Genomic DNA, 13789 nt, shown 5'->3' with positions numbered 1-13789 from the left:
GGGTGGTGGGTGGCGGGTGGGGCAGAGGAACGGCCACTGCCCCAAGCTCGCCCTGGGGGACAGAAAGCCTTGTCCCAGCTCTCTCCCTTCACGGAGACCCCACCACCCCTGAGCCCCTCACCTGAAGATGAAGGGACCATCTTTCCAGCTGGCGCCACCGAGGGCCTCTGCAAGGGAAGCCACAGGTGGGTCTTGGCGCAAGGGCCCCTGAGTGTAAAGGGGGCTGGGGCCCCACATACGGGGCATGGGAATTCAGGGCCCCTGGAGTCTAGGAAGGAAGGCTGGCAACACCCTCAGCCCCTGGAGGAACCCTGAGCCACTGTATCCAAGGGACAGGGCCCCCAAGGTCCCGCCAGGACTGTCTGCTCCTGACCTGACCCTGGCTCTGTCACTCTTGGTCCCGTGCACCTGGGATGGACAGGTAGGGCCCTAGGTGTGGTCAGGGCGGTCCAAGGCCACCCTTGCCTGACACTTGTCCCCATCTGACCATTTGTCCTTCCTAGGCCCTACAGTCCCCTCCTGCCACAGGGGCTGGTCCTATCCGGCCCTGTGGAGGGCTGGCTTGTACCCTGGTGCCAGCCCCACTCACCATCTGGTGGGCGGTGACAGGCAGGTGGCAGTCCGCCTGCCCAGCAGGGCCAGAGCTGGCCTCCCTTGATGCACTGCAGCGGCCATCGTGGGTTCTGGCTCCTCTGGGCTCCAGGGCCTGGGGCCTGGGAGGGAGGGTTCCCTGAGGTACAGCACAGGGTCCCACGGTTGCCTCCTCCAGTGCCCCCAGTTTGAGTGCCCCTGGTCTCAGTTGCTTCATGGATCAGGGTGTCCCCTCCCTGGGCAGCTCAGCTCGGCCCTGACCCCTCATCCTGGAGCCGCCTCGGGTCATGGTGGGTCTCAGTCTCCACCATGTCCCCGGCTTCTGGAGGGAAAGATAGGATCCCCTTTCCTAGAACAGGGAGCTCTGGCCAGTTTCAGTCTGTGAATAGCTGGTGGTTGTCCCATCCCCACAACCCGGCTGCGCCTGGTTCACAGGGCCTGGCCCTGAAGGAGCAGGGGTGGGGTGGGGTGGGGTGGGGTGGGATGGGTGGGGGGACAGGCCCCTTCCTACCATGGTACAGCCCTGCAGACAGCTTCACCGTGGACTGCCCGTCCCTGTGGGCATAAAGTGACAACCTTGTCCTGGCCGAGGATGGAGAGCAAATGGGAGGTCCCCTACCCCAAACCTTAAGGTGGACCATGGCAGGATGGCCTCACGGGGACAGGACAGTCACCCCCTTTACCATCAGAGGTGAGGGTTCCAGGGAAGGAGGGACATGGGAAAGGCGGCTCAGAACTGCTCTTCTTAGAGAGGGGCAGTCCTGTGGAGCCACCTACCCACCTGCTCGGGCTGGACACCTGAGGGCCGGTCATCAGGGACAGCAGAGACCACCACCTGGCAGGGGATGGGACAGTTGGGTGGGGCCCCCACAGGGCCTGCACCCCCAGCCTGCAATGCCCTTCACATCTCGAGTCCGGGTGAGGGCCACCCGTGCCGGGCCCAAGACCGCTAGGCTACAGGAAGTGCATGGCAAAGAGACTCCAGTGGTGGTCATCTGGCACAACTTCTACACGCTGCTCCTTGTAACAGCTGTGAGCCATGATAAGTAGACTAAATGGACACGCGAACACAGCCCTCTCCACGGGCCCCCACCCGGGGCTCACAGCAGCCAAGTCATGTTGTATGGTGGCTCCTTGGGCACCAGCACTGTTGCAAGAGACCACGGGTGTGTGGACCGCCTGCAGGCCCCAGTGCCAAGCCCAGGTGGCCCTTTGTGACACTGGAGCTGGTGCTGCCCCTGGATGGTTGCGCTGCCTTTGGAGGCAAGCTGCTCACCTGGCCTGTGATTTCGGCAGTGCTGCCTGGCCCTGACAGGGCTGACCCAGCCCAAAATGGCCCGTGTCCCTCCTCAGGCCCTTGCAGTCCGCAGTGGAGACAGACACGTGAGATGTGGCCCAGGCAGGGAGGGGACAGCACCTCCACCGGGTCCCTGACAGGGTCCCTTCTCTGGGGATGTCATCCCAGCCCTGCCCAGCTTCCAAAGGACCTTGGCGGGACCCACAAGTCCCCATGCCACAACAGGTACCAGCATAGAAGCGCTGTACCCGCCCAGCACAGCTGAGGGCACGCTGGCCCCAGACAACACACGCCTTACCTTGGCCTTGCCCAGGAAGTCCATGGGCTCTAGGTGCTCCAGGTACCGCCTGTGGGGCCGGAAGACCTCGCCCGGGGGAACCTGCCGTGGCTGCAGGGGGGCCCGCTTCTGGGGGTGGAGCCATTGCAGAGCTGGTGGTCACTGGGCATAGCTGCAGAGTCCAGGGCCTGGGAACGGGGGACCCTGCTGGGGCCCCCCACTTCCCACAGTCTCCTGGGCCACCTCCCCCACAGGCTTCTTCAGTTATCTAACTGGCCTTGAGAGTGAGCTACAATTACCAGCCCAAAACTGCAGGCCACAGGCCAGCCTGCTCTTGGTAGCCCTCACCTGCCCTCACCTGTACGTGGTACAGGGCCACGGCCAGGCCCTCCTGCGCCCTCTCCGGCCACTTGGACACGGCCTCAGCCAGTGTGTCGGCGGCCTCAGCCCAGAGTCCCAGCCGGCACTGTGCAGACGCCATATTATACAGTACCTGGGAGTGACAGCCAGGGTGACAGAGGGGTCAGATTTGAAGTCTGACTCCTACCTGGGCCCTCATCTGGACTCTCACCTGTCCCATACCTGTAAACTCATTGGTACCTCACTGGGGTCTTCACTATCCCATACCTGTGCCACACCTGGCCCCTCACTGCCCTACACCTGGAACCTCACCTGAGCCCTCAGCAGCCCCACACTTGGACAGTCACCTGTCCCATGCTTGGGCTCCCCAGCCACAGCAGCTGGAGCTCTCCTGGTGTCCAGCTGACATGAGGGCTGTGGGCAGAGACCACGCCCCGTGCCTGCCTGCCTGCCTGTCGTGGGCAGCCGCACGACCAAGGGCCACACTGCTCAGCACTCTGTTCTCCTCTCAAAACACCTCCTGGCCTAACATCTCCACCCTGCACAAGGCTGCGCCCCTGCCATGCTCCTGCGAGTCTGAGGCTCATCTGGGGAGGTTTCCAGAGGCACCAGGCCCCAAAGTTTACAACCAGGCTGGTTTTGCTTCACCAAGAGACACTCGCCAACCTCTTCTCAGGCCTCTGTCCCTGCAGCTGGCTGGCTACGTGGCCCCGAGTTCCTGCAGCCAGCACCGCGTGCCTGTCCTCTGCCCCTCAGTGCCCTGGGTGGATGGACAGTGTGGGCCTCGGCCCTGGCTTCCGCACCAGCACCAGCGCCGGAGGCTTTTGCCGTGACTCCTGTGCTGGGCTTGTGTTTTCAGTGTCCTCAAGGCAGGGGGCACCAGGGTCCACCCCCTCCACTCTGCCCCAGCCTCCTCAGGCAAAGCTTGACCAGGGCATCTAGAGTCTCTGGGAGCCTTTCACTAGGCCATAACAGTAACCCCATCCACTGGGGACACCCGGGGCCCTGGGGAGCCGGCACCATATGAACCCCACAGCCTTACCTCCCAGGCTTGCAGCCTGAAGTGCAGGCCCAGCTGTGTGTAGTCGATGACGCTATTGCCCCGCAGCTGCTCCAGGGCCAGCTGGAAGTCAGCCAGGGCCTCCTGGAACCTGCGGGAAGCAGGGCTCCTCAGTGGGGCAGAGCCTGTGGGGAGTGCCCGGGGCACCTGGCCTCCCCTGCTCTGGCGAGACCCACAGGAGGCCAGTGGTGGTCATCAGGTCTAGCACCAGTGGGCACCCAGTCCAGATGGATAGGCCAAGGGTCGGCACACCATGTGCCAGTGGAGGGGCCAGGGTTGGGGCCTATGAGTCTGCTCCCAGCTCTGCCAGGGACACCCACTGCCCTACTCCTCTGCCTGACCCAAGACCTCTGCCCACTGCCTCCCAAAACCAAACCTCCAACACTTGCTGGGGTGCCCACCTCCCTAGGCAGACTTCCTGGCTGACTAGAAACTACAGCCTGACCACTGGCTTTCCTGCTTCTGCTCCTAGGGAGGGACAAGGTACAGCAGGGACAGTGACCAGGATGTGTCCCAGGACAAACCCTCGGTTTCCTCATTTGTGTGGACACAGAAAGGTAAGGAGAGAGCCAGGGATGCCAAGAAGGAGCCTTGTGAATCTTAGCAGAGATGAGGGCCACATGGGCCATGACCCTGGCATGGCTACAGCAGCCTCACGCAGGCTAGAACCACTGGAGTGGAGTGGGAGCTTGCAGACACGAAGGGCCCCTGTGCTCACCGCTCCAGCTGGAAGTGGGCCACACCCCGCTGGAGGAAGCCAACAGCCATGCAGGTGTCCTTGGTCACCGCTTGATCAAATGCCTGGGGACAAAAACGCCCATGGAGCACCGCAAGTTCTGTAACAGTCACCCTGTCCTGCAGACACTGGGATTCCGTCTCCCAGGGTGAGGACCACTTGCGTTCTGTACTGGCCAGCACCTTCAGGCAGGAGCCTAGGCAGGCGTCATACAGCTCCTCTGCTGCCACAGCCTGTAGCAGCCCAGCTGCCCATGGTAGCCAGCCATAGGCTCAGGACCCGTCCTAGTGGGGTTGGAAGCCAGCTGGTCCACCATGAGGACAAAGAGGCCGAAGGAAATGTCCTGTGTGTCAGTAGCATCTGCCACGGGGGTGAAGCTCTGCGCCTTTGTCTTTTCAGAATCCCTTTTTGGGAGCTCTCACAAAATGGCACAGAAGGCATGTGAGGGTCAGAGCAGCCCACAAGTCAGGATGGGACGCCTGTCCACACAGAACCACTGCTCTTCCCACACCAGGCCCAGAAACAAGGACAGTGGCCATCAGTAAAACTAGGCGTGAGGAGGGGCTTGTGCTCCCACCCCACATACTGGGCAGGGGTGTGTGGCTGACTTGGGTTTCACCTGGGCTTTTGCAGCAGGTGCAAGTGGGCCTGAAAGTGGGCGTGGGTACCATTTACTGCCCCCACACACCCAGCAGCTGAGTGCAACATTGCGCAAGGTTCTTACCAGCAGGCAGCAGTTCAGCTAGGCCCCTCCTCCCTCCTGCCCCTTGACAGCCAGTTTTACCAACTAGCTGCGCCTCTGTGGTTTAGAAGCCCACTGTCCCCACCCTGCCTAGACTGTCCTCACGACTCATGTTTCACCTTTAGACAGCAGCTCCTCTTATCTTGTGGCGGAAGACAACCTGGGCCAGCCCCTCTCCTCACACCATGGTTAATGAGAAGGTGAGGACTGGGTCAGTCTGCCTGACTCACCCCAGTGGCTCCCTTCCTGGATGGGCTCAAGGCGGAAACTGTGCCTGAGACAACTGGTGCAGACGTAGGCAGCAGTAGGGGGACAACTCTGCCTGCCCAGCCGCCCTGTGGGGTGTTCTGCGGGCACTGGGTCCTCGTCTGTGTGGTGCCCAGACAGCTGCCGTAGTAGGAGCCGGGCTGTCCAGGGGGTAGGCAGGCTGCTACAGGCTTCCCATCACATCCCCAAGAACAGGCCACTCTGATAACCAGGAAGTGTTTGGAAAGGCAGGTGTTGAAGCTGTGCACCTGGAGCTCTGAGGTATTTCAGAAGCAGGTGGGGACACAGCGAGAGCTGAGAGCTGCCAGCCGAAGTCAGACCCTGTCTGCTGCCATCTCCAGAGGCCCGCAGCCTCACACTTTCCCGCCAAGGCTGGGGCAGGCAGCCTTGCCTTGCGCGCCTGGGCCTGTGCGGGCCCAGGCCTCCTGGGGATGCTGCCTCGGGTGCCCACTGTGGAGACACTGAGGGATGCTGGGCCCCACCCAGCCACTCAGCTCCCACCTGCCTTGGCTTCCCAGCGGAGGTTCAGGGTGAGAGCCGGGCAGGTGGGTGACCGGTGTTCGCGGCCCCTCTCCTGGGTGCCCTGGGTGGAGGGCGCCCCCTGGCCTCCCTGGACCCAAGGGGTCCACTCCACCCCAGCGCTCACCTGCAGCGCGGCCTCGGGGTCCCCGGCCAGCAGGTGCACGCAGCCCACGTTGAAGCTCATCCTGGAGGGCAGCTCCACGACGCCCGAGAAGAGGCGCAGCGCAGAGCCCCAGTCCCCGCGCGCCACGGCCTCTGCGCCCCGGTGCCAGTCGCGCACCTGCTCCCCGAGCGAGCGCATGGTGGCGAGGACACCTGCACGTGCGGGGCGGAGGGCGCTGGCACCGAGGCCAGCGCGGGCTTTCGCGTGTGGACCGCGGCGCGGGCTGGCGAGGCGCCGGGAGGCTGACGGAGACTGCAGCGTGGGAGCCCGGCTTTGCGGCGGGTGGAGCCCCTGGCCGCTGAGGACACGCCCGGGCCACGCCCCGAGACACCGCCCCCGGCGAGGGTCGGCCCCCCCCCCGCCCGGCCCGCCTCCCTTGGCCACGCCCCGCGCGTCCCCGGGCCCGCCCACGCCACTAGGCCCAGCCTTCCCGAACTTCCGCCCGCGCGCCCTCCCGCCCCGCCCGCGTGGGCCGAGGTCCCGGGTCGGGCGTGTACGGTGCGCGGCGGCCTGCAGGCGCAAGTGCACGGCCCGGCAGGTGGGCGCCGGAGCGCGCGGGCCCGCGCAGTGCGCCTCCCAGTGCCAACGGGGCGTCCTCGGGAAGACCCAATCTTTCACTTTGATTCGATCGGTGGTTTAACGTTAATCTCATCCCCAAACACCCCACCGCGACACGTCCCTCATGGTAAACAGCGATGACCAGCAACACCCGTCAGGCCGCTGGTCCTGGCACCGCCTGGCCATCGAAGCCCACGGGAGCTGCTGCACCAGCTCTAAAATTAGGGCTGTACCCAGCCCAGACTGGGGCAAAGCTTCTTCCGTTTCCCTTTCTCTGCAGGGGAGACTGGAGGGGCCTGCGAGATTGGAGGTGAGCAGGGTGAGGGGCGGGGAGCTGGAGCCCTGCGCAGGTGGCAGGCAGGAGGCCAGTCCCGGGCCCACGGGGAAGCCAAGCCCTGCGCCCCTAGGAGGGAGGGCCCGCACCTGTCCACATGGGTGGTGCAGGGGCAACTGTGATGGCCCTTGGTGGCTCTTGGTTGAGGGGCCTGTGTGCCCCCTTAGGAGGCAGCAGACGCACCAGCCCTGGCTCTGCACAGTCTGCCCAGAGGGTCTTTGTCCCCCCTCCACTGAGCCCAGCGCCACATGAGCTGCAAGGAGAGCTGAGGTGCAGATGCACAGAAGGCCAGGCTGGGTGGGAGCTGCAGTGGAGTGCAGAGACCAAAGGGGTCGGCCTTGGTAGGAGCACCCATGGGTGCCCCAGACGCCTGCAGGGGCCAGAGGGGTCGGTGTGAGTGACAGCGGCTCTGTGGCTCCTTCGTCCTGGGCCTGCATGACATCCGTGGGGCGACCTCCATACGGCATAGCCCTGAGTGCTGCGGGTTTGGGGCACAGATTCAGCTGAGGTGTCCTTCCTGTGCCCTCTCACTGGTCTCATCTGTGCAGCCCCTGCTCAAGTAGCTCCCTGTGCTCCAGGCCTAGGCTAGGGGCCCTGGTAGCGGGTACAGGGCACATGGGGCCTTCTGGATGAGCACCCAGGTGCTGAGGGATCTGGCACTGGGCAGCCTGTGGGATCTCACACTGTCCTGCAGGCCAGGTGGTCTGGGCTCTGGGATAACTGAGGCCAGGTGGGAGCCAGCAACAGAGGGGACAGGGCATCACTGCCGTGGTCCTCACAGGACTTGAGCGGGCCCCTCTGGGGTCTCCTCTATGGCACGAGACACCACGTCCACCTCAGCTGACAGCACCCTGGCCTGCTGCCATCTGCCCCTCGGGGCATGGAGACCCAAGGGCCTGGGCTGGCAGAAAGAGTAGACCCCGTCCCAAGGGTGCCGGAGCCTAGACCTTGGCTGTCCACGGATAAGGTAGAAAAGACACGTGTGGGTGAGGCCTGGAGAAACAGGGCCCCAGTTCCAGCCCTGAGTCTGTACCCACCACTGGTGAAAATGTGTCTACAGTGTCACAGTGGCACTGTTCACACCACCTGAGGTGGCAGGAGCAGCCCAGGGGTCCCCCTGCTGCCTCCCAGCTCCCTACAGGGCTTGAGAAAGGCCCTCTTCTCCTTCCCAGGGTGCAGTGGCAATCAGACCTGCTGCCCCCCTTCTCTTGTGCAGCGTGTGTGTGTGTGTGTGTGTGTGTGCGTGTGTGCGCACATGCACGCGCGTATACATGTGTGTGTGCACGCAGTGGTCACTGTGGCCCCTGAGGCTCCAGGGGAATGACAGACTGGCCTGGGTGGGAGGCACCGCTGGGTTGGCCAGCAGAGGGCCTCAGAGACTGCTCCTGGCTGGGCCTGTGCCCTTCCCGGCTGGTACCCTACGGGAACCAGGGGAGGCCTGCAGCCTTGGCTCAGACTTCTCCAGAAGCTGTGCCCCCTGACCTAGTGGCACTGCCATGGGTCTGGGAAGGAGGGGCTTGTCCTCCTGTGGGTGAGTGTCCTCCTGAGGGGCAGCAATGCAGCAGGACAGCTGAGCCAGGCTTTGGGCTCAGGGAGTGCGGGGGACACCCAGAAGATCCAGCAGTGAGTGCGTGGGCGGGTACCTGCCCCCTACTCCTCCACTTAGCCACTCCTTCCCTCATTCACTGGTGGCCGCCTTCATCCTGGCTGAGGATCTGGGCACCCAGCACATCCAGCATGCTCTTAGCCCCAGATAGCTCAGTCCTGGACACCCTGCTTCCAGGTGGAGCTTTATAGGTATTCTTGTAACAGCTGTTTTATTAATTTATTTGAGAGGGGATCTAACTGTGTTGCCCAGGCTGGTCTTGAACTCCTGGGCTCAAGGAATCCTCCCGTTTCAGCCTCCCCAGTGCTAGGACAACAGGGGCCACCACTGCACCTGGCTTTGCTTGTCCTTAAGAACAAGGGAACGTCAGCCTGGCATCCAGGGTGTTGGTGGGCATCATCGGGCCCTGTGAAGGGTCAGGGCTCCAGTGGGTCGCTCGAGCCAGGCGGGCCATGTCCCCGATGCTGTCCACCCAGCCAGCCGAGGAGAGGCCTGGTCTGTGAGCCCTCGGCTGAATTAACCTTTGTAAAACAACCAGTGTGTTCTCAGGAAGGGAGCCGGGGGCCAGCAGGAAAGAGACACAGGGGCTTTTGCTGCTCTAAGGAGTGGAGCTGTGTCTAAAGCAATTTCTTTTCTGCCAGGAGTCTTTCCTGTCTGGGGTCACAAGACAGCTGTTCGCTGTCTTCACTGTCAGGAGCTTGGTCCGTGGATGAGGGGAGGGCCCCTGCGGGCGTGCCCTGCCTGTGCAGCTCTCTGTGGGCCCTTGGTGGCCGGGGCAGCCCAGGGCAGAGTGGGTTGGACTAGAGTCCAGGACTGGACCACCCCTCCTTGGTGCGAGGGCCCAGGGGTCCAGGGACTGGGTGGAGGGGATCAGGTGGGGTTGGGGCTCTGGCTCCCACTCTCACCACCTGCTGCCGATGTTCCCCGGATTGCTGGCAGAGCTGGGTGCCGGCCCGCTGTGGGCACCAAGGATGTGGCTGGCGGCAGCTCTGGAGGTGTGGATGTGCTGGCCCTCGTGGCAGCAGGAGAGCATGCCTTGCCCCACTCCTAGCTGGGCCACAGAGCCGCAAGTGCCAACCCCAGGACCACAGGCCAAGCCAGGGCGCATGGCCATCAGAGACTCAGCTCCTGAGAGCTCTCTTTGCAGTAAAGCGTCAGAACTTGTGAACCTGTCCACCCACATATTTACTGCGTGCACACGTTGCCTTTGTAGATAGAAAAGCACAAAGCAAATCGCGATATTGGCAGAGGGGAGACACTGGCAAGGCCAGGTGGGTACCGGCTCAGCCTGCTCCTCCCCCACAGGACAGGCACAGAGGGGAGGGGTCCAGGGTGCCCTGGGGCATTTGGGCCCTGCCCTACAGCGCCAGCATGGGAACCACTGCCCCTTTCTGAGGAGAAGCTTGCCCATGCCCGGCCCCTGTGGGCTGAATTGTGTCCCCCAGCTCGTGTGTCAAGGTCCTGACCCTTGATGTGACTGCATGGGGAGGGCCCTTTTTTCCCAGCCCTCATTTGCCCTAATGACCTCTTGAAAAGCCGTCTCAAAAATAAATAAATAAGTAAACAAATATCACCTCCTGAGCATGATAGCACACATCTATAATCCCAGCACTCTGGGAGGCTGAGGCAAGAGAATTGCAAATTTGATCTAAGTCTGGGCGATTTTGCAACTTGGCGAGACCCTGTCTCAAAATAAAAAATATAAGAGGGCTGGGGATGCAGCTCAGAGTGCCCGTGTTCAGTCCCCAGGACCAGGAATGAGACGGCATGCTAACGCCAGTGTCTGGGCCAGCTCTATGCTGCTTTCTTTTATCTGTTTTCTCTGCATTGCCCTGGGTGTGGGTCTTCTGATCCTCCCCCACACTCCCCGGCCCCTGTGCCCTGAACATCGTGAGCTGTGCTGAGAGGCTGGTCTCTGCTCGTCCTCTGCAGGAGCTGCTTCAGGTTTGGTCCCAGCTAGTGGCCCAAGCTGGGGTATCCAGCCTGGTGCAGCAGGTTGTTCGGCTCGGGCTGTGCCACCAGCACCCTGTCCTGCCGGGACCACGCCACAGCATCGTCCTGAGGGGCTTGGCGTTAGGCCTGGCAGGGTGGCTGTCAGCATGGCCTGAGGCATGGCCGTCCTGCCCTGCCAGCATCACAGTATAGACAGATCCTTTTTCTAGCCGGGTGGCAGCCTATCATCCCTGGGCGAGCTGCTCTAGGCTGGAGGCTTGGCTCTAAGCCCACCTGCAGGGGCCGCCCAGGTGCAGTGCATCCTTGGGACTCCCACTAGGAGCCTGTCTGCACCGCCCCCAGCCCTGCCTGCACCGTCATGAGCCACTTCTTGTCGGATCCTGGGCAGCATGTCCACATTGCGTTGTCTGAGTGGGGGCCAGCTGGTTGCTCCCCTGCAGCAGAGCAGGACGGTGACCCAGCCATCCTCCTACCTGCAAGAGGCGAGGCCCCGACAGGTCCTCAAAGCACAGTCCGGGAGGCTGTGGGACATCCTTGGCCAATACAGTGACCCAGGGACTCACCCTGGTAGGGGAAGTTGCTTTGGGGCAGGGAAAACTGAAAACCCAAGGAATGACTGTGCGGGTGTTGTTGAGGAATACGTATGTGCACTAACCAATCCCCCATCACAGCCTCTGCTTCCTGTGGTTGTGGTGCTTAACCAGAGTCCAGAGTAAATTTTTTTTTTTTTACAGTACTGAGGATGGAACCCAGGGTCTCACATGGTAGGCCAGTGCGCTACCATAAGCAGTGTCTCAGTCCTTTTTATTTTTTATTTTAATATGGTCTCACTAACTTGCTTGGGCTGGCCTTGACTTTGTGATCCTCCTGCCTCAGCCTCCTGAGTAGCTGGCATTACAGCGTACACTGCCATGTCCACCCTAGCTGGGCCTGGTGGCACATGTCTGAATCCTAGCCCTTGGGAGGCTGGCTCCTCTGGGGTGGTTCAGAGAAGGAAGGAGCCTGTGTGCATTGGGAGGGGTAAACACAGCCCCTGCACAGACTGTCCCTGACTGTGTTCCCCTGGGCGCGTGGAGGGTCCCTGTGTGGTTCCCCCGTGCGTGCCACAGGGTGAGGCCGCGACCCCACATGAACATTGAGAAGGGGAGCGGAAGTGTCTGTGTGGCAGGGAGTGCTCCTGTGAAGGTGGCACGGGGCCTGTGGCTGGGGTCAGGATACTGCTGCCCTGGGGTCAGGCCATGGCTCGAGTGTCCTCACTCGGGCTGGGACCCACCACCTGGGTGCCTCGAGGTCAGGCCTCCTGGCCGTGGGTGGCTCCCAGTCCACGTGCAGCAGAGACCCCACTGGCCTTTCTCCCAGCCTTTGCTCAGCCGTCTGTACTGGACACGACAGGATGGTGGGTGAGTGGGGCGTCTGGGCTGTGGCTTTTCTGTAGGGGGTACCCCAGGAAGGGTCCCCATAGCCCCACAGCTGCAGGTGCTGCTGCAGGACTTGCTCAGTGGACAGCACTGAGGAGTGGACGGGTATGAGCGGGCCAGCTGCTGGCTGACTGGTATGCACTCTAGGCTGTGGCTCCAGGCCCCAGGGGAGGAAAGGACCAGGCCAGCGGGGGGTGAGGGAGCCCAATGCCAGCTTGTCACTGTGTCCCACCCGGCCCCCACCTTGAGCAGCTGCCCCCAGACCCCACATCCGGTGCCTACACTTTGGACAGCCCCAGGTCCTGCCCAGACCCCAGAGCCCCCACAGGGCCAAGGCACAGTCTGCAGAGAGCTGCTCTCTGGTGTTGCCTGGGAACTGCCACAGGATGCCACCTTTGTTGCTGTGTGGCCTGGGCAGTGCCCCCGGCCAGGGCTAGGGAATCCAGCAAGGGGGACAGGGGCATTTCAGGCCACTCCAGAGCCCCATGTGGGGCAGGTCCTGGCCCCAAGGCTGGTCAGCACTGTTGGCGGGACAGCTGCCCACTCTGCCCTCATCCTGAGCTGGGCCCCCAGCATGTCCTGGGTTGTCACCAAGCCACACCAGCCTCCAGAACAGTGGGTGCCCTCTGGGGCCCTGGAATTTTTCCAGCCTGAGGGAGGCGCGTGTGCTGAGCCCCAGACCCTGGAGGCTGGATGGAGGCTGGAGCATCTACTTCCTGCAGCCCTGGCCGGGGGATGGGGCACATTCCCTGCAAGGAAGCCGTCAGGTGGATCAGCAGCAGAAGGAATGGAGCCTGGGGAGGCTGGGCTGTGGGTGCTGGGGTGGCCCCAGTACATGACCCTGGGAGGACTGAAGTACCTGGAGGCCCCTGGGTAGATATGAGGGCATTCACAGAACAGCCATCAGCCCAGGCCCCAGCCCCTCTTCCTTGCTAGGCTGTGCTCTGAGGCTTGGGGGACAGCTCTGCCTTGGGGACCTGGGTCAGAGTATCAGAGGGAATGGTGTTAGTCCCAGGCCCTCCCCGCAGCTCCACCATCACCTTGCCGGTCCTGCCCCTGCCCCAGGACTTTCAGGGACCAATCTCCGTGCCATTCCCTTGGAGTTCACTGCCCTTGCACTGTCCCTGGGCCCCTGCCTCCCTGACCTGTGGCTGTCCCAAAGCAGAGGCAAGTGTGGCTGGCCCAGATGGCGTCAGAGATTTTGAGGGAACCTGCCTGGGGCTGGGGCTGGGGCTGGAGGGAAGTCGGTGCTGGTTTCTAAGACCCTGAAAAGAGGCCACCGGAACACATGGCCTGACCGCTCTGTCTCCTAGTCGAGCACTAGTGGCCTTAGTCAGCTGTAGCAGTCAGCTTTCTCATCAGGAGGAAACTGCCCAGCTCCCGGTTTAAAGGAAGACAGGTTTAATTTGGCTGACAGCTCAGTTTCAGGGGTTCAGTCCATGGTCAGGAACACTGTGGCAGGAGGGTGTGGGGAGCAAAGACACTTAGTTCATGGTGGCCGGGGAGCAGAGCAGGGCCGGAGCCAGGGCTGTCACACCTCTCTGATCCACCTGGGCATGCCTAGAAGTGTGCTTTGCCAGCCTCCGTGGTCCCAAAGCCAGCCACACTGGCCCTTCACCCTTACCATTCAGTTGGCTTTTCCTTGCCATGACAAAAACCTAAGGCCTAAGGAAAACAGCTTCTGGGAGCAAACATTTATCTCGGCTCAGCTTCCAAAGTTGGGTCCATGGGGAGCAGAGCATCATGGGAGAGGGTATGGAGGCAAAACAGCTCACCCCACTGTGCAGAGCTTGGGTGGTGGCTGGGACAAAGTGCACCTTCCAGGACAGCCAGGGAGCCCTCCCCTCCCGGACCCCGCTTCCCAGGGGTGAACCCAGCACCTCTGACCCACTCACCTCGCCGTGC

The 13789-nt window shown here is 62.5% G+C and overlaps 1 protein-coding gene and 1 long non-coding RNA gene across 5 annotated transcripts in view; one reads left to right on the top strand and one right to left on the bottom strand.

Annotated features, from left to right (window-relative positions):
* Noxa1 (NADPH oxidase activator 1) overlaps nucleotides 1-6251 on the bottom strand; it is a 7359-nt gene extending 1108 nt beyond the window's left edge. For 2 of the 4 annotated variants that reach the window (XM_005408617.2, XM_013506723.1), the window contains exons 1-9: nucleotides 5977-6251; nucleotides 4304-4386; nucleotides 3568-3676; nucleotides 2524-2658; nucleotides 2187-2294; nucleotides 1373-1426; nucleotides 1103-1146; nucleotides 590-713; nucleotides 122-167 (exon numbers count right to left, since the gene is read on the bottom strand). In XM_005408617.2, coding sequence (XP_005408674.1) covers nucleotides 122-167; nucleotides 590-713; nucleotides 1103-1146; nucleotides 1373-1426; nucleotides 2187-2294; nucleotides 2524-2658; nucleotides 3568-3676; nucleotides 4304-4386; nucleotides 5977-6153 — 880 coding nt within the window. In that variant the 5' untranslated portion in view covers nucleotides 6154-6251. The remainder of the gene's footprint in view (nucleotides 1-121; nucleotides 168-589; nucleotides 714-1102; nucleotides 1147-1372; nucleotides 1427-2186; nucleotides 2295-2523; nucleotides 2659-3567; nucleotides 3677-4303; nucleotides 4387-5976) is intronic. The other 2 variants (XM_013506724.1, XM_013506725.1) reach the window with 2 other exon arrangements.
* LOC102014932 lies at nucleotides 4384-10075 on the top strand. The gene is made up of 3 exons (XR_264486.2): nucleotides 4384-4469; nucleotides 5189-5263; nucleotides 6854-10075. It is a non-coding gene; the product is annotated as an uncharacterized LOC102014932 (long non-coding RNA).
* Nucleotides 10076-13789: the final 3714 nt, after the last annotated feature.

Source organism: Chinchilla lanigera, unplaced genomic scaffold (genome assembly GCF_000276665.1).
Source record: "Chinchilla lanigera isolate Chin_1 unplaced genomic scaffold, ChiLan1.0 scaffold00112, whole genome shotgun sequence".
In the NCBI taxonomy this organism is placed as follows: Eukaryota; Metazoa; Chordata; class Mammalia; order Rodentia; family Chinchillidae; genus Chinchilla; species Chinchilla lanigera.
Note: the sequence above shows the minus strand (reverse complement) of the source record. Positions and strands in the feature narration are given on the sequence as shown.